Raw genomic sequence first — 20,409 nt, 5'->3', positions numbered from 1 at the left:
TGGGGCCAGGTTGCAAGAATGTTCGTGTGTAATTCGTCTCATCCGTGTGGAGTTTTCCCTCACTCTCATATATTGATGGGCAAAAGTATTACAAACTTCAGCAACCCCTGCTTGTTGCAATCTGAAAACTACTGGGGTAGGAATTAAAATCGTGCATCAAAATACACACAAAAATGCATCAATTGGTACTTTCATCTGCACTTGAACTACACTAGTCACAAAAATCAGACACGGACAAGTCAAAGAAACCAATATTTCACATTTAACTGTATGGATTGATACATGCAAAAGTTCTGTGTGTGTGTATCTGTTGTAAAAACCTTCCACTAGGGTAGTATTGCATTTGGACCGAAACGGTCAAAGCGAGCCTGCCTACTGTATCAACACATGGAAAAATGCATTTGGAACGATTTATATGCGGATGATATGTGTGGTCTTGTATGTGGGTGAGTGAGAAAGAGAGCATTTTTATAAGACAATCATAATCTTTATTTTTATTTTGGTGATTGGGTAACAATGGTTCTTTATTAATCAGCCAACTTTAATTGGTCAATATCTAGCTTACTAGTGGCTCCCAGGTTGTATCGTGGCTAATTCTGTTCCATTGTATCTAAAAGGTCGAGTTCTTCGGATTCAACTTTCAACTGTTGATCCAGTGAGAATAAAGTGGAAACACACTTTTGCTCTTGTCTGCTTTACCGTTATCCTATTCAAACTGGCCTCCCCGATGGCGCAGTGGTAGCGTCGTGGCCTTGTAATCAAGGGGTTCCGGTTGAGGCACATTGTGGTTCGGATCCCACTTTAAACTGTAGGTCCAGTCCCGATTAGCCTTACTGTGCATAAAGTGGACTTAAAACACCAACTCATTCAATCAATCAAACCCATTCTAACTAACAGACATCCTTGTCGGTGTGGTTAACGCAGCACGCTACGACATCAGGGGTTCCGAGAGATTCCCAGCCTGGGTAACTATGTTCTCTTTGAGTGTATCTTGACCAATTTCTTCATATCATCTATCATCCTGATCCTCGCGATTAGTGGCAGAAGGGCGACACTAAATAACCAAAACAAATCAATCAATCTCTTTCATTGTAAGTGAACTTACTTCTCTTGTTTTCCTGGCGTTGGAGCTATCATTACTGAACCAATCTACGATGGAGCTATCATTATTGAGCCAATAGAATCTACCATGGAGCTATCATTACTGAGCCAATAGAATGTACGATGGAGCTAGCATTACTGAGCCAATAGAATGTACGATGGAGCTAGCATTACTGAGCCAATAGAATGTACGATGGAGCTAGCATTACTGAGCCAATAGAATGTACGATGGAGCTATCATTACTGAGCCAATAGATGTACGATGGAGCTATCATTACTGAGTCAATAGAATGTACGATGGAGCTATCATTACTGAGTCAATAGAATCTACGATGATCTATCATTACTGAGCCAGTTCGTTTACTAGTACTCGACACACTTCCTCTCCCAGAATTCTCTACAAATTTTACTCCATTAGTTTGTAATATCTTGAGGTGAGGTACCAATGATGCAAATGCCAAAACATACATTTTTCTGTTCCAGAGACGATGCGATGTGAACGAACTTACATGATACTTTGGCCAACATGTAAAGATTGTTTTAAAACCAGATGACACTTGTCGAAAATTTCACATCTTTCAAACATTTCTCTGTTTTAATCTGCTTATGGCGGAGCAGTACTGATGTTCCGGAAGGAGTGGTGGGAGACCAGGGGTGTTTTCCGCAAAACTTGTCGGATGAGTCCTTTGTTCTACTCAAGCGGTGCAAATATCCTCACGAAACTGGCGCTTCCGAACAATTCCATTATTTTCTGCATTTCTCGCAGGTCACTTGGCACAGCGGCTTGTAATTCCATCTGCACAGTTGAAGTAGTGCATTGACCCCACAGGAAGAAAATTTTGCTCGGGTGAAAATTCATAAAGTCAGAATCCTCTTAGGATGTAATCTGCTCAACACTTGCATATCTCTCCCCCTCTCTCTCTCTCTCTCTCTCTCTCTCTCTCTCTCTCTCTTCGTCTGACACTCGACCATCGCAACATGATCCCTCCTATAAAAACGCCGCTCTTTGTGACTGTGTAAAGCAATGTGCGTGCAAGCGTGAGGCTAGGAGGAAGGAAGGTGGCGCAAGAGATTGCGAACCCACAACAGCCTCCGTCGGTCTCTTTTGCGCGTGCTGGTTCCGGAGAGAAGTGGCAGTGTTTCCAACTTATTTCTTACTTACTGAATCCTGGCGTTTCGCAAGAAAACTTCGTGACCGTCTTACATTAAAATAGTGTGAAAACTCATTTTTGGACATGATTTTCTGTCAAGTAAAACAAAATATTACTATTCACTGCTTCGTGCGACTATTCCGTGGCTACGTATACAGGGTGTTTCAGAGCGACCCAGACACTACCTTTTTCTCCAGAACGGGAGATCGTATCAAGTTGAAACAAAAAAATACACCACCCCTTGCCATTTGAAATTTTCGAGTTCTTCCCTAACTTTAGACCCCCTTTTTTGGGTCACGTGGTTTCATCCTTTTTTTTAGTCACGCAGTCATCGTGTGGCATATCGTTGGAAAGCTTGTGTCCTGCACTTTCCGAAACTGTTATGGTGCTGCACTTATCTTAATTGTTAAGGTCGGTATACTCGATTTGGCTCACCTTCCTTTTCTTGCAAAACCATTTTCTACACGGAAAACGATAGGTGGTACAGACAAATGTCTCATATGACAATCGTATTTTCCCTCGCCTTTCCGAATCTGCATTCCAAACATACCCTTCCCATTTGAAAATCGCACGAACGGGGCATGTGCGGCCTACTAAAACCACAAAGGGTGGCTTTCGGGCTGTTGCAAATACTTTCTACGGATTCTTTGGGCCCAACTTAGTGGTGCATTTTTTTGTTTCAACTTGATACGATCTCCCGTTCTCGAGGAAAAGGTAGTGTCTGGGTCGCTCTGAAACGCCCTGTATGTGCCACTATTTTCGCCTTGTTATGTAGTGACCAGCAGTGTGCTTTGCGAAGCGAGAAGTCTTGTGTTTGAATTCTGATATGTTCGTTAGTAGTTGCTCAAGACAAAAACTCAAAACTCTTTGAGTGTACTTGGTTATCTGAGCTAATCCATTGCTATTTTTGAACTCGCTACGTCGCTTTCATTAAGAAAACTATTTTCAAGGTGTAAGGGGTGACCCGTTCCAAGACAACCTCCCTTCCACGTATTACACCCTGGACTGCATTGTTGCATACTAACGATGGTCTGGCGTCTGGACTCACGGCCTGTACAATCCTCTGCGTGGTTCGTGTTGTGTGATCTGTCCTTGTGTGTTTCTGATTGTTCTCATCTTCCATTCGTCTTATCACCACTCATCCTCATCCTTGCGATTAACCAAAAGAGGCAGAAAAGCGAAGTAATCGGCCAACATCTCTTTTCGCTTCTGACGCAAACAAAATGTTAGTTTGCGGACCAGTGTTGCCAATCTCGTTACTACGCTACCAGTTTTGTATTCTGGAGAAGGCATGCAAGTTTCCTTGTCTTATCCATCAACTATTTCATCAATACTCAAACATTCATCATCGTTTACAATTTACCAAGAGCTAGAAACGAAAATACAAATTCAGAGTGAGAAATGAAACTATCCTTTAGTTGGAGATTTCTCCCTCACTCCTATCCAATACCACCCCTGCATGTAATTACCCCGTACCGAGCAGCTTCTGTTAGATTTCAATTACTCCTTGCTGGATACATTGTGCGTATGTGTACACACACATAGAAACGTTCTTCACGGAAGACTGCGTGTTGTTTCCCCTCACTCGTGTACACTGGTACTCTTGTGTTTTTCCGTCGTTCCCTTCGCGCCTGGAGCAATCGTGAGCCATGCATTAAACATGAAACGTGAACACAAACAATAAGAGAAGGGTAAGATAATACTTTTGTTTACCCTGAATTTGCAAACTTAGCAAACTGTAATTCGTACCCTTGCCGATACGAAACCCAGGGGTATCAACACCCACCCTTAGCTGCGTATTAGATGCTTTCGTAACGTACCTTGATGAAGCGTCAGCATATTTTACATGTTACGGTAAGCCTGTGACAGGGTATCTCCATTCCCTAGCCGATCCGTTGCATCCTGCAAAATCATTCTGTTATAAGCCTACGATGTGAATTTACGTTCGATTTTCGGAAACGACCAAAACTGCATTTTGATTAAGCGAGATTTCAGACCGAAGCGACTCGGCACGCTACACGTGCCGCTTGGGAATTAGCTTAACAGCAGCAATGTTTGATGTAGCGGCATGATATGACACAAGCCTGTGTTCGTTTGATAAAATCCTCAAGCGACATGTCTGTCGCTTCGGTGTGAATTCTCCCTTGCACTTACCCTTTCGAAATGGTCTAGAAGCTTCTGAAGTTTTTCCCGAAAATTTTGACTACGTCAATTTTTAGGTAGTTCCTGATCTTTCATGTGACAGTCATTTTTTAAAAAAACTCCACTTAGGCTTCCTGATGGAGCATTGGTAACGTTGTCGCCTTGTAATCAAGGCGTCTCGGGTTCGATATCCAGGGGTATCAACACCCACCCTTAGCTGCGTATTAGATGCTTTCGTAACGTACCTTGATGAAGCGTGAGCATATTTTACATGATGGTTCGCATACCACTTCACACTGCAGGCCCAGGGCATATTAAATACTTCTTATTTTCAAGTAGCTCTCCAATTGTCTCGATGCTGGGTCAACATCGAAATTTTGGGGATCCCACCACGAATCGAACCCGGTACCTCTCGCACCAAAAGCGAGAGCGCTAAGCATTTGGTTACGTAGAGAGAGAGAGAGAGAGAGAGAGAGAGAGAGAGAGAGAAGAAGAAGAAGAAGAAGAGAAAAGAGGAAGTGAAGGAGGTAGTGAGAGAGAGAGGATAGGAGCAGAGAGATGAAAGAGGAACAGAGAATGAGAAAAGATGGAGGGAGGGAGGGAGAGGGAGGGAGAGGGAGAGAAGCGAAATAGAAAGATACCTCTTTCCTCCTCTTTTCTCTCTCTGTCTCTCTCTGTTCGCCCCTCTCTCTTCGTCCTCTCAGAGAGAGAGAGAGAGGGAGAGAGAGAAAAGGGGCGGTAGCCCCCGAAAGTTAAGTACCTTTTTCACAACCGACTTGGTCGTTAGCCTGACAACTGTCACTATTCGTCGATAAAACTTGAGGACATGAACGACTGCCATTTAATTGAACATTACAAAAATCATGAATCGTATGCATAGGAATAAAGTAGACGTTACATTTGTTAATGTCGAAGAGAACCTGTACAATCGAAATAAACGTGGAAGTATATGGAGAAAATTGTCAAGCGATTCAGTAGCCTTTCCTCTTGCAAGAGCTGCCGCAGTGCCTGGATAGCTTCCAACGACACCCACTTGCTTCTTTCCTCGCACGTACACTTGTGCTTCAAAAGCTATACACAGCTATAGGGAGGCTTCTTATTGGAAAACGCCGGAGATTATATTGCATCTCCCGGAGGTAGGGGATCATTGTTTCCTTCTGGGGCTTTGATGTGAGAATTGCCTCGCAGCCATCACCTCCTCGACGGGAGAAAAGGAATTCCGGCAGAAGAGAGGACCCGCCAATATTCCTGGCTGAGTCGTCGATACCAGGGACATGTACTCCATGTAGGAAGGCGACAAATATTGAAGTTATTTTTCAGAGCCGAGGAAATCATGTGATGGCGTGCTCTATAAGATGGGAAGGGGAGAAGAAAGGTGATGCTGAAAAAGTTATGGAGAAAGATCTGCAGCCTCTGTGAAATTTGTATGTAGCGATATTGGAGGTTTCTCCAGGGAGTACTTTTTCTTGCCTACATGGTATGATCTCTTCTGAGGTCTTAGGGATTCAACCCCTCTTCCTCTGTATTCATATTGTCAGTCATGAGTGAGGCGGGATGTTTTCATATTTAGTGTAAAGTCATGGAAATACGTACTTCCCCAGAGACAATTAATACCAATAGTCTCACAGGGGAAGTATTTCTTTCAACGACAGTACACATAAAGCAACTTACCCACCGAAGTGCGAAATTTGAAGCAACCTGACGACTCAGTTGCGAGATTTGCGCTGAAACATTTATCAAGTTTTTCTTGTTTTCTTGATCTACGATAGGTTGTCCTTGGGAGTTCACCCCCCTTGGCTCCTCTAGCCGAGTGAAAAGTTAATTCTCTTCTGCACTTATTTTTTAATTGTTCTTGTGGAGAACTCTTAATCATTCCTACGATGTAGATTCAAATCGTTAATCTCTTAGCGAGGGAGGCATATAATGGTTCGGATCCACTTTAAACTGTAGGTCCAGTCCCGATTAGCCTTACTGTGTATAAAGTGGAGTTAAAACAATAAACCAATCAATCTTAGCGAGGGAATGCTAAAACTGCCATAATCTGCATAAAGGAACGATTTTAATTACGGTATCGTGGATTTCGAGATCACGCTGGTTTTCCAATTACAGTCATTCTAATTCACAGCATAAGTGCAAGATGTGACCGAATCTGGCGACACAAGTGCAAGATTTGAAGCAACCTGGCTCCTAAAGTGCGAGATTTGAAGCAACCTGGCGGCTCAAGTGCGAGAGTTGAAGCAACTTACCCACCGAAGTGCGAAATTTGAAGCAACCTGACGACTCAGTTGCAAGATTTGAAGCAACCTGGCGGCTCAGTTGCGAGATTTGAAGCAACCTGGCGGCTCAGTTGCGAGATTTGAAGCAACCTGGCGGCTCAGTTGCGAGATTTGAAGCAACCTGGCGGCTCAGTTGCGAGATTTGAAGCAACCTGGCGGCTCAGTTGCGAGATATGAAGCAACCTGGCGGCTCAGTTGCGAGATTTGAAGCAACCTGGCGGCTCAGTTGCGAGATTTGAAGCAACCTGGCGGCTCAGTTGCGAGATTTGAAGGAACCCGGCGGCTCAGGTGCGAGATTTGAAGCAACCCGGCGGCTCAGGTGCGAGATTTGAAGCAACCCGGCGGCTCAGGTGGGAGATTTGAAGCAACCCGGCGGCTCAGGTGGGAGATTTGAAGCAACCCGGCAGCTCAGGTGCGAGATTTGAAGCAACCCGGCGTCTCAGGTGCGAGATTTGAAGCAACCCGGCGTCTCAGGTGCGAGATTTGAAGCAACCCGGCAGCTCAGGTGCGAGATTTGAAGCAACCCGGCGTCTCAGGTGCGAGATTTGAAGCAACCCGGCGTCTCAGGTGCGAGATTTGAAGCAACCCGGCGGCTCAGGTGGGAGATTAGAAGCAACCCGGCGGCTCAGGTGCGAGATTTGAAGGAACCAGGCGTCTCAGGTGGGAGATTTGAAGAAACCCGGCGGCTCAGGTGGGAGATTTGAAGGAACCAGGCGGCTCAAGTGCAAGTACAAATAATTTCATCTTGAGAAATATTTTTGTGAAATCTCTTCCGTACATTCTTTACTTGGATCCCTTTAACAGAAAATAAAAAACAAAGCTTGTAACAAACACCTTCAATCGAGATCTTGATGTGGCTTTGTGCATAATGAAGCCGGAAGAAAACTCCTCTTTCAATCAGCCAAACCTCCTGGGGACACGAGTTCAATGGATTCTGAGAGGAGACGCGAAGTTTAATTTCGTGGTGCTCAGGTTGCCTTTAGAAGCTTCTATGTTTGTTTCCCCCTGCGAGAATCAGAGCTCAAAATCTTTTCCCAGCATCTGTACGTAACTGAAACTAATTATAGCATCCTTCAGTTTCGGCAAGAAGGCTCAGTCTCAGAGCCTCCCCCCCCCCTGCCCCCTTGAAGGGTGAGCCGAGAGAACTGGGACAACTTAAGCATGAAGCCCTGCAGACAATTTTGACACACGCAATTAATGTCATTCCTGTTTTCAAATTCTGCGGCTCCTTTGAACCGCAAAAGAGGATTTAACCCTTGAGCGGAGGAGGGGGAAGGGGAGGTGATTAAGCCTCTCCAGTCCTAGGCCTCGAGATGGAGTTAGTGTTTTCTTTTGACAAACAGGATAATTACCCATGTACTTGCTTTTGTCTCGAATTCTCTTGGCGGACTGGGCTTGTTCTTGGACGTCATAAGAAGATGTGTTGTGTCATTGGAGAGAGTTATGTAAAACGGGCGCCTTACAAATGACGAAAAGTTGTTAGTTTTGCTGTTTGGCAGAAGATGCACTTGTTGTCACACACTTTTTAGTCCACGTAACTCTCTTCCTTCTCTCTTGATTTTCGCAAATACTAAAATATTAATATTCTTCACACTTTGTGTTTATTGTCCTTTGTATCCTAAATTTAACCTTCTTAAATGACCCTATGAATTTCTAAATCAGATTATTGAGAATAATCTAATCAGGATGCCCTCTTCCTGAACACAACTTTTCGTGCATGCTCCGTTCCCAAAAGCAATTTCTCCTGAATGTTCCGTTCCTAAATGCAGTTTCTCCTGAATTCTCCGTTCCTAAATGCAGTTTCTCCTGAATGCTCCGTTCCTAAATGCAGCTTCTCCTGAATGCTCCGTTCCTACACACAGCTTCTCCTGAATGAACCGTTCCTACACACAGCTTCTCCTGAATGAACCGTTCCTACACACAGCTTCTCCTGAATGAACCGTTCCTACACACAGCTTCTCCTGAATGAACCGTTCCTAAATGCAGCTTCTCCTGAATTGGCCGTTCCTAAATGCAGCTTCTCCGTCATGTTCCGTTCCTAAATGCAGCTTCTCCGTCATGTTCCGTTCCTAAATGCAGCTTCTCCGTCATGTTCCGTTCCTAAATGCAGCTTCTCCGTCATGCTCCGTTCATAAATGCAGCTTCTCCGTCATGATCCGTTCATAAACGCAGCGTGTCCGTCATGCTCCGTTCCTAAACGCAGCGTGTCCGTCATGCTCCGTTCCTAAACGCAGCGTGTCCGTCATGCTCCGTTCCTAAACGCAGCGTGTCCGTCATGCTCCGTTCCTAAACGCAGCTTCTCCGTCATGTTCCGTTCCTAAACGCAGCTTGTCCGTCATGCTCCGTTCCTAAACGCAGCTTGTCCGTCATGCTCCGTTCCTAAACGCAGCTTGTCCGTCATGCTCCGTTCCTAAACGCAGCTTGTCCGTCATGTTCCGTTCCTAAATGCAGCTTCTCCGTCATGCTCCGTTCATAAATGCAGCTTCTCCGTCATGCTCCGTTCCTAAACGCAGCTTGTCCGTCATGCTCCGTTCCTAAACGCAGCTTGTCCGTCATGCTCCGTTCCTAAACGCAGCTTGTCCGTCATGCTCCGTTCCTAAACGCAGCTTGTCCGTCATGCTCCGTTCCTAAACGCAGCTTGTCCGTCATGCTCCGTTCCTAAACGCAGCTTGTCCGTCATGCTCCGTTCCTAAACGCAGCTTGTCCGTCATGCTCCGTTCCTAAACGCAGCTTGTCCGTCATGCTCCGTTCCTAAACGCAGCTTGTCCGTCATGCTCCGTTCCTAAACGCAGCTTGTCCGTCATGCTCCGTTCCTAAACGCAGCTTGTCCGTCATGCTCCGTTCATAAACGCAGCTTGTCCGTCATGCTCCGTTCATAAACGCAGCTTGTCCGTCATGCTCCGTTCATAAACGCAGCTTGTCCGTCATGCTCCGTTCATAAACGCAGCTTCTCCGTCATGCTCCGTTCATAAACGCAGCTTGTCCGTCATGCTCCGTTCATAAACGCAGCTTGTCCGTCATGCTCCGTTCATAAACGCAGCTTGTCCGTCATGCTCCGTTCCTAAACGCAGCTTGTCCGTCAAGCTCCGTTCCTAAACGCAGCTTGTCCGTCATGCTCCGTTCCTAAACGCAGCTTGTCCGTTATGCTCCGTTCCTAAACGCAGCTTGTCCGTCATGCTCCGTTCCTAAACGCAGCTTGTCCGTCATGCTCCGTTCCTAAACGCAGCTTGTCCGTCATGATCTTTTTAAGAATGCTCCCTTCCGAAACGCAGTTTCTCCGGGATGCTCTCATCATAAAAGCAGCTTCGTCTAGATTCTTCAATTATAAACTAACAATCGTTCGTGGCGTATGTTTTAAACATTTAAGGAATTACTTTCCGTGCTGTGGCTATTAACATTTGTAGAACAACACTGCCACATCCTGCTATAATGGTGTGGAACAAACGGTGCCCTCTGAAGGACCACGCTACTCAACCGGAGCGAAGTAATTTCCGGTTGTGTTCATTACTCCACCTGTTAACTGTCGCCACGCGGAAACATTCCCTTGGTCTTCGATGAGGTGGAGGGAGAACGACCATATTTCACCCTGGAAAGCAAATCCAGCTGAAAATATAACCTTAAACGCGCACCTTTCATCCATGCAGACAGATAGCACACCTGGATTTCAACCCGTTTCGCGCCGTGAAGGATAAGACGCATAACATAAACAGGACGAACAAAAAGGGTATAATTTACGTTCTGCTTATTTCGCGAGCTAGAGTGGAGATTAAATTTTTGGCATACGACCTCCAACGCTTCCATTTTTTATGTGTAAATTCTCGACATTTCTCTCCCCCGTGTGTCTTTGCTGCCACGCTTGTTATGAACGTCCCCTATGTGAGTGGATGAGAGCCGACATGGTCATGTGTCACGGGTTGCCTACCGTTGCCTCCTCTGTTAGGTGTTCAGGCATGCTGGGCGGAGAAGTGGTAGCTGGGGCGGAATAACAAGGTGAGGTGTGTGTAGGAAACATGTGCTTCAATGCGAAATCTCCAGTAAAACCCTCTGACTTTGTGTCTGCTTCTAAGGGAACGCTTAATCCAGCTAAAGTGTTAATAATGTTGGTCTTACTGTCGCTGCTATTGTTATTGTTGTGTTGTGTGTGTTTGCTTACCTTTTTAACGTTATTTTTCATTTTTCACTTTTGATATCGTGATATAAGACGGATTTCTCCTACATTCAGGAATTTTCGAATTAGTAAACAAATATCCAACTTTTGCTGTTGATATCGTAATATAAGATGAATTTTTCCTACATTCAGAAATTTTCAAATAAATAAATATCCAATATTCACTGCTGATATCGTGATATAAGACGGATTTGGCCTACATTCAGGAATTTCCAAATCAGTAAATAAATATCCAATTTTCACTGTTGATATCGTTATATGAGATTGATTTCTCCTATGTTCAGGAATTTTCAAAAAAGTAAATAAATATCCAATTTTCACTGTTGATATTGTTATATGAGATTGGTTTCTCCTATGTCCAGGAATTTCCAAATCACTAAATAAATATCCAATTTTCACTGTTGAAATCGTGAAATGAGATTGATTTCTCCTATATTCAGGAATTTTCATATAAGTAAATAAACATCCAATTTTCACTGTTGATATCGTGATATGAGATTGATTTTAGCCTATATTCAGGAATTTTCTAAAAGTTAAATAAATATCCAATTTTCACTGTTGATATCGTGATATAAGACTGATTTTGCCTACATTCAGGAATTTCCAAATTAGTAAACAAATATCCAATTTTCACTGTTGATATCGTTATATGAGATTGATTTCTCCTATATTCAAGAATTTTCTAAAAGGTAAATAAATATCCAATTTTCACTGTTGATATCGCAATATGAGATTGATTTCTCCTATATTCAAGAATTTTCAAATAAGTAAATGAATATCCAATTTTCACTGTTGATATCGTGATAAGAGATTGATTTCTCCTATATTCAAGAATGTTCAAATAAGTAAATGAATATCCAATTTTCACTGTTGATATCGTGATATTAGATTGATTTCTCCTATATTCAAGAATTTTCAAATAAGCAAATAAATATCCCACTAACATCTCCACCAATATGAATAAGAAGGGAAAATCTACATAACTTAGTCTACACTCTGTCTCACGAATCTGTGGAGGAAGGCCGCGCGTAACGGTAGAGAAAAGGAGAATTCGAGTTGGTGAAGAAAAGCAGTGACAAACGGCTGCGTTTTCCCGTGCATACACTATCTTTCACTCTCGCGCGTTCATTGGTTGAGGCCTCTAAAGTCCTACTCGCGCAGAGGAATTGTTTACGCTTGTTTGCTCCAGAGATTCCCGGGACATAGTGTACTTTTCGTAAGAGCCAAATTGGAAAGAAATTTTACTTGTGAAGATAATGCAAGTGCCTGATCTATTAAGTGAATTGACTCTAGAACTTCATTATGCGAACCCCCTCCTTCAATAAAAGTTACTGAAATATATCTGAAGCAGATCTATCTATAATCTATGATTACATAGATCGTTCGATGATCTACGGAAAATAACATTCAGATCAAGAGAAGGTGTTGCTAACTTGGAACATCCAACGCTCTCGCCTCCGAAAGTTATGAGTTCGAGTCGCTATCTGAGCGAGGGTGAGTGCACCATTTTCATCTGATGATGATTCATCCTCATCGCTGCGATTAGCCAAAATGGAAGAAAGCGACGTAAAATAAGAAAAATTCTCCCATTGTTTCAATCTAGAAGTGTTCGTAACTGTACATGATATCGAACTGCCACCCAAAGTTGTGAGAAACATATAGAGAACAACTTCAAACAGTGTTGTTAAAGACCCAGGAATTTTAATTAATTTCAGTTCCGGTCCAGGAGAGAAAATCAACAAGCTTAAATGGATTCTGGACCGTAAAGAACCGTAAAATATATGAATTCGGTCCTGGAACCTTTTTTCCCGATCAATTTAAATACGTTCCAGGAACCTTTTTTCCCGATCAATTTAAATACGGTCCAGGAACCTTTTTTTTTCCGGATCAATTTAAATACCGTCCAGGAACTTTTTTCCGGATCAATTAAAGGGGTCGGGTGTAAAGCATGGTAATTGACAAAATGCAGGTTTCTAGATATTGTAAGTTGATATTTCAAAAAAATCTGATTTACAAATTAAAATAAATTTCTAAATTATTTACAGCAAATATGATTCACTTGTATGTTTACTATCATACAAACATGATATTTCATCCTAATTATTTTTTTCGGTGGTGCTACATTCGATTTGTTTGAGGGTTGTTCATGTAATTGTTGTAGTTATCATACTTTACATGCAACGATATTATCAAAATGAGTGATCAGATACCGCTTTATTCAAGCTAACTTGTGATATCAGTTCAATAATAATATTTTGACATTAGACTTTTTATAGCAACCATAACAATTTGTAACACAAAACTGAAAGCCTATAATAATAATAATAGTTTTATTCAATAAACAATAACCTCAGCTACTTGTTGTAACATGTTTTTGCTTTCCTATGTCTATGACTGAAATGAACACCATTAGAAAAGTAGAGTTCATCGTTTTATTACGTTAGTATTTAAAAAATAAGTTCTGAATGCTTGTGATTAAAAATAACTTCCTTATATCTATATGGAGATCAATATTCGTAAAAAAAATGTTCATATATATGAGGGAATTTCAGCTTCACATATCTACTTCACACACACAGAGGTTCATTACCTCAGCCTGCCAAGCAGAATGCGATTCACAAGCCACTCTTGATACAAAGCTGTGTTACATGGACTATCCAAATTGCATACAATGGCAATATTAGATATTTGTGATTCAATAAGCAATTTATACATAAAATAGGGATGGCCTCTTTCTTTCAAAAAATTGAAAATCTAAAAATCATTTTTTCGAAAATGATCAAGTGGAAGTACGAACATTTTTCGAAAAGCGAAAAACCAAAAACGATTTTTCTTTCGAAAAACTATTTTTTTTAAACTAATTTTTTCGAAAAACATTTTTTTTAAATAACGAAAAATCGAAAAAATTCATTTTCGAAAATCGAAAAACAATTTTTTCGAAAAGGCCATCCCTAGTTTAAATTTCTATCTTCAAGATAACCATTACCGGCCCCCGTAGTGGAGTGGTTGGTTAGGAAATCGCGCTACGACGCCAGGGGTTCCGGATTCCCGGCCTGGACATGGATGTTTTCGAGTGCTGATTCATCAATTTCATCATATCATCACTTATCTCCATCTTCGCAAGTAAGCCAAAAGTGACACAAAACGCGAAGTAAAATAAAGCAAATCAATGAAGACCCAATTATGACCTTCTAACTTTGTGGAATTTTCTTTAACTTGACATGTTTGTAAAGAATGATTTCAAATGTACACAGGGCTTAAGTTTTTAATACTTTTCACTGATATTTAGCTCTTAAAATAGTTAAAATTTCGAACCAAGAAGAAGACATATTTTCAATATCAACAATAAAATAATTTGCTTTAATCAAAGTTACACATATCATAAATACGAAAGTTATTGAAATTACAAATACGTTATTAGGTCCACCATAAAAATATTATAACTTTTAAAATGCGCATTACAGATTTATGAAAGAAATATTTTATACATAAATAAACTGTTCCAAATAATTTATATGATTCAGATCAAATTACATATTCCTTAAGTGCAATACATTTTTGACGTTGCTTGTAAGGCATGGTATCTTAAAGCAGCCTTAAATGCGCATACCCACTTAAAAATCAAACGAACTTTTATGCAACTACAGTTATTTATATCTAGTAGAAGAAAAGTATGTGCTTATCTACTAGTTCGCAGTTCACATCCAGGTACGAGAGTAAAATTTAATTCGAAATTGCCATTATGAGCACTGCTGCATGTAAACAATGGTATCTACAGTAGATACCATGTTTTACATGATATAAAATGTACGTGGCCATGCACAGTTTTAGTCGCATTCTTGATTAGCAACCTCTTCATTCTCCTCATTCTTAGTCGGTGGTACATATTTCGGGTCATTATGGGAATCATATACACTTTCTAACTCGTTCTCATCTTTTCTGTTGCCTCAATACTCGCGAACTTTCTGAGGCACGTTGCAATTCAGTAACAGCCGTTTCGCCGCCATCTTTGCTACTTACCATACTTTACATGAAACAACTGGTAGATACCATAACTTTCAAAACGTCTAGCTCTGTCGTCTGTTGACGAAACGAATCACTTCGAGTACGATTCGACTCCATTTACGATGGACTACACGATGCACATTGTAACTCAAAAATGACCAAGATGTCACCATGTTTTACACCCGAGCCCTTCAATTTAAATACGGTCCAGGAACCTTTTTTCCGGATCAATTTAAATACGGTCCAGGAACCTTTCTTTTTCCGGATCAATTTAAATCCTGTCTAAGATCCGTATTAAAAAGAATAAATACAATTTAAATTGTTCGAGAAAAAAGGTTCCGGTTCTGTTGTGGAACCCACTAGAATTTATGTGTTCCCGGACTTTTAACAAGCCTGACTACAAACTGCTGTTAAGGCAATGCAGGACTAAAATTATTTATTTCTATAAATCTTGGTTATTTACATGTTTTAAAATGCATTAGAAACTATCACGGTACTTCAGAGGTGAGAAACTGCCTCACACAATGACGTAACGAAAGCCCCAGCACTTTGATACAACTTTTCCAAAATACCAACTTACTAAAATTCTACCTTCCCCAAAGGACTTCCGCGTGACCCCCTCGTAGCGATGAAAGCGCTGATTGGAGGGTTACAGAAGAGGAACTTACTAAGCAGAGCATTACCAACTATATTATGAAATGTACTAAGAGGAATGAAAATAAAAACAAATATGAGGAGAAATTCAATTAGCTTTTGAATAATGCAGTTATATGTGCTAATTACACATGTATCTATCTATTAATATGTAGATGACCACCATAATTACTTGTGCTATGTTACCCATGGTACTGTTGCCCATCTATTGAATTATATTCGTATATATGAATGTGCAACTTATTCTAATAAATAATTAATAAATGAACAAAAGTGGATAAAGGGTGTTTCACAATCTCCACTTTATCCCTAAATTGCCTGTCAACCTTATTTCAAAAGCAATACCATGTTAGGTTTCATGACCAGAGCACAAACAAACTTCCCATCCTGAAAGGAAAGTACAGTAATTAATACATAGATACATGCAACAATATATTGTGTAACGTAGGTGCTTATTCATGGAACAAAGGTACTCTGTCTGAAGTATTATGGATTACATTTATTCTGATCATTATGCATCATAGACTCATTTGTAATACTAAGATAAATAAACAACATCTACCTTTCCATGTAACGAACAGCTAGTTTTGAGCTTTAAAAATACCCACTTATTTATTTACACCGGTAGGAATATTTGGTAACAGAACCCGGTTACATCATATGTTCATATTCCTTGTTTCCAAAACAATAGGAAACGTTATCCACATTGAACATGTGTTTCCACCATAATATAACATTAGACAGGTTACACAAACCCCATTAGCTTCTAATATAACGTGGGGGTTTGGTAACTCGATCAAATCAACTAAAGTCAAATTCTTTTGAGCGTAACTGTGATGCCAGAGAAACACATCAGCTCGTATTGTCCCTACCACGTATGTTAGAAATAGAAAAACAGTAATCTGTGTATTTGCTTGATATGATGATTCTGTGCATGTTTTTTGAGGTGAATATTCTGTGTATTTTTTTGCGGGATTATTATTCTGTGACTAGCAAGAGAAATGTTATGTACTGGTTGACTGTGTGTGAGATTAAACCTTAATTTACTTATATTGGTGTTTCGTTTTTAACATTTGGCGACCGTGACAGGACAGGGAGACTTTGTGTAAGGCAAAGATTGAGACGCCATGGAAAAGATAAGTAAATTAAGAACAGTAACGAGATCGTCGTTTACGCGCTTAGCGAATAACATTGAAGCGGCGTGCAATGGTGATTGCCCGGATTTGGTGGAAGTGCAGAGTAATTTCCGTTTGTTGCAAGATAAATTCGGCAAATTGCAGGATCTGGACACACAGTACAGTGATTTGTTGATGGACGACGATGTCAAAGAAGAGGATTTGATCGTCGAAGCAGAAAATGCAGATAAGTATGCATGTAACTTTTATCGAATCAAGACTATGGTGGAACAGTTATTAAGTAAGCAGGTGTTGAACAATGGTAGTGACGCAGTTAGTGACACATCGGTAAACTGCAAACGAAAAATCAAATTACCGGTAGTGGAACTTAAAAAATTTGATGGTAACGTGAAGAACTGGTTACCCTTCTGGAGCCAATTCAAACGAATTGACAAGGACGAGGGCATTGATGATTGTGATAAATTCCAATACCTTGTACAGGCTACCGTACCGGGTTCAAAAGCGCGTCAATTTGTAGAAAGTTTTCCCCTCAGTGACGAAAACTATCCCAAGGTCATTGAAGGACTTAAGTCACGTTTCGGCCGTGATGATGTGTTAGTGGAAGTTTATCTTCGTGAACTTTTGAAGTTGGTGTTACACAACTTAAATGGTGACAGTAAGTTGGAACTAGCTGTTCTTTATGACAAAATGGAATCACAGTTACGAGCATTAAGTACATTAGGAGTAACGTCAGACAAGTGTGCTGCAATGTTATACCCTCTTGTTGAGTCATGTTTACCAGAAGAATTTTTGCGAGTGTGGCAGAGAAGTTCTGCAAATTCCACCGATTCTAAATTGGAGAGTCGTCTGGAAGAAATAATGTCTTTCCTGAAGAAAGAAGTGGAAAATGAAGAAAAGATAGCACTTGCTGTAGCTGGGTTTGATCTGAAGAGAAAGAAGGAACGTAGTAGTCGTACTGAATCTATACCCACGGCAGCTGAATTGATTAATTGCAAAGAGGATTCTTCAAAGTGTCTATTTTGTGGTGATTCGCATGTTAGTGAGGAGTGTGTGAAGGCACGCAGTTGGTCCTTTGCGGAAAAAGCTAAGATGCTTAGGGAAAAGGGGTTGTGTTACAGATGTTTGAAAAAAGGCCACCTTAGTCGAAACTGTAGGGTAAAATTAAAATGCAGGATTTGCAAGGGGCAGCATGTTGAAGTGATGTGCTCTGGTCAAAGGACTAAGCAGGGAACAGTCTTTCCAGGGAAGCAGACTAAGTCACAGACGGTTGTTGAAAATTCTTTGACGAATAATGAACATGTTGAAACGTTTCTGCAAACATTAGTTGTGAAAATAAGAGGACAAAGTGCTGAAAAATATGTAAGAGCAATCATTGATACTGGTTCGCAACGATCCTACATTTGTACATCTACAGCAAAGGAAATGAATTATGAGGTTGTGAAAAGGGAAAATGTCACACATGCACTTTTTGGTGGCATTCTTTCTGCACCATATGAACATAATTGCTATCGTGTCAGATTGACTAGCATCAGAGGTGATTATGCTTGCAATTTTGAAGCCATGGATCAGCCTAATATTTGTGACAGTGTAACATCTGTTACTGAAGGTCCTTGGTTAGCAGAGTTGAAACGGATAGGTGTAAAAATTTCCGATAGAGAAAATGGTCCAGTAGAAGTTTTAATTGGTGCTGATATAGCTGGTAAAATTTTCACTGGCAAGAAGTTTGCTCTAAAATGTGGATTGGTAGCAATGGAAACACTGCTTGGTTGGATACTAATGGGCAAAGTTACTGCACATGAAAGTCATAGAGTTTCATCCATGATTGCAGCTTCAATGTTTTGTAAGGAAGCCTCGGTTGCAGACTTGTGGAAATTAGATGTTCTTGGTATTACTGATCCTGGAGAAAAGAAGTCCAAAATTGAAGCTCAAGAGGCAGTGATGGATTATTTTGAACGAACTCTGACGATTGACGAAGAAGGAAGGTATGAGGTAAAAATGCCATGGGTGGAGGGACACCCACATCTTCCTAGTAATTTAGAAATGTGTAAAAGAAGACTGGATACACTTGTTGAAAAACTGAAGAGAGATGACTGTTATGAAGAATATTGTCAGGTTTTCAATGAGTGGCTAGAAGAAGGCATCGTCGAGGAGGTTTCATCTGAAGAGATAGACACCAAGGGACACTATTTACCTCATAGACATGTTGTAAAATTGAACAGCGAGACTACCAGGATACGCCCTGTGTTTGATGCTTCTGCAAGAGAAAAGGGGCATCACTCGTTGAACCAGTGTTTAGAGAAAGGCATTAATTTGATTGAAATAATTCCTTCAATTCTGACACGTTTTCGGTTACGCAAATTGGGAGTCGTCTCAGATATAAGGAAGGCTTTTCTGCAGATTAGTTTATGTAAAAGCGACCGTGATTTTTTGAGATTTCTTTGGATAGATGAGAAAGGTGACATAAAGGTTTATCGTCACAAGCGAGTTGTTTTTGGTGTAAGTTGTAGCCCATTTTTATTGTGTGCAGTAATTGAACACCATCTGAAGCAAGCTCTGAAAAAATGTAATGAAGAGAGCTGCAGCTATTCCAAGGATATCATTGCACAGCTGTTGCAGAGTTTTTACGTAGATAATTGTGTTACTAGTGTGAACAATGAAGAGGAACTCCACCAGTTTATTGAAGAAGCTAATCATTTGATGGCAGATGCGAAATTTGAATTGCGAGGGTGGGAGTATACCTCACTAGGAAACTTGTCGGAAGATAACAGAATATCTGTATTAGGCTTGGTATGGGAAACAAGAACAGATAATTTGGAATTGAGACCGGAATGTTTCCAAGGAATGAAGTTTCAAGTTGTCTCCAAAAGAATTATTTTGTCAACTGCCAACAGAATATTTGACCCTATTGGAATTACCTCTCCAGTGACATTGTATCCAAAGATCCTTCTTCAAGAAACATGGTTGTTAAAATTGAGTTGGGATGAAGAAGTGCCCGAAGAAATGGGAAGAAAATTCAGACTGTGGGTTGAAGAATTACATTATTTGAAAGGGCTTGTATTTCCTAGGTGGATTGCTGAAGGTTTGGAAGATTGGAGTTTGCATGTGTTCTGTGATGCTAGTGAAAAGGCATATGCAGCTGTAGTATTCTTGAGAACCATTGATAAGGGACAAGTCAAGGTGCAATTAGTACAAGCTAAATCAAGGGTAGCTCCGATAAAGAAGTTAACCATACCCCGCTTGGAATTGATGGCAGCTCTTCTTGGAGTGAGATTAGCAGCTTCAGTAACCGAATCATTGGACATTGGGGACATACCAATTAATTTTTGGACAGATTCGACTACAGTTCTTGCATGGATTAGACGCAATGATCCGTGGAACACCTTTGTAGGAAATCGTGTGCGTGAAATAAGAACGAGGAGTAAGAGAGAATCTTGGAATTATGTACCAGGTATTATGAACTGTGCTGATCTTCCTTCGAGGGGGTGTTCACCCAAACGGTTAATGGAATCAAAATGGTGGGAAGGTCCATTGTGGTTAAAAGAAGCTAAGAGCGAATGGCCTGAACAAAGGTATACATGTCAAGAAGAAATTATTGCCAAAGAGAAGAAGAAGACAATTGTATCTAGTTTAGCTAATATTGAAGAAAGGGATGACTGGTACTATCACAGATTTTCCAGATATGAATAGATTGTTCGACTGATAGGGTGGATCAGAAGATTCATTTTCAATTGTCGTCATCCAAAGAACCATAGGACAGCAGAATTGTCAATAGAAGA

The 20,409-nt window shown here is 40.9% G+C and overlaps 2 protein-coding genes across 3 annotated transcripts in view; both read left to right on the top strand.

Annotated features, from left to right (window-relative positions):
* LOC145994371 (uncharacterized) overlaps window positions 1–20,409 on the top strand; it is a 947,129-nt gene that overhangs the window by 450,150 nt on the left and 476,570 nt on the right. The window lies entirely within an intron of this gene.
* On the top strand, window positions 16,625–20,320 carry LOC146003636 (uncharacterized). Its single transcript, XM_083142003.1, has one exon. The coding sequence runs from the start codon at window positions 16,625–16,627 to the stop codon at window positions 20,318–20,320; it is 3,696 nt and encodes a 1,231-aa protein (XP_082998129.1).

This window comes from Lepisma saccharinum, chromosome 1 (genome assembly GCF_977018435.1).
Source record: "Lepisma saccharinum chromosome 1, izLepSacc3.1, whole genome shotgun sequence".
NCBI lineage: Eukaryota > Metazoa > Arthropoda > Insecta > Zygentoma > Lepismatidae > Lepisma > Lepisma saccharinum.
The sequence above is the reverse complement of the archived record's forward strand: the minus strand, read 5'-3'. Positions and strand labels throughout refer to the sequence as shown.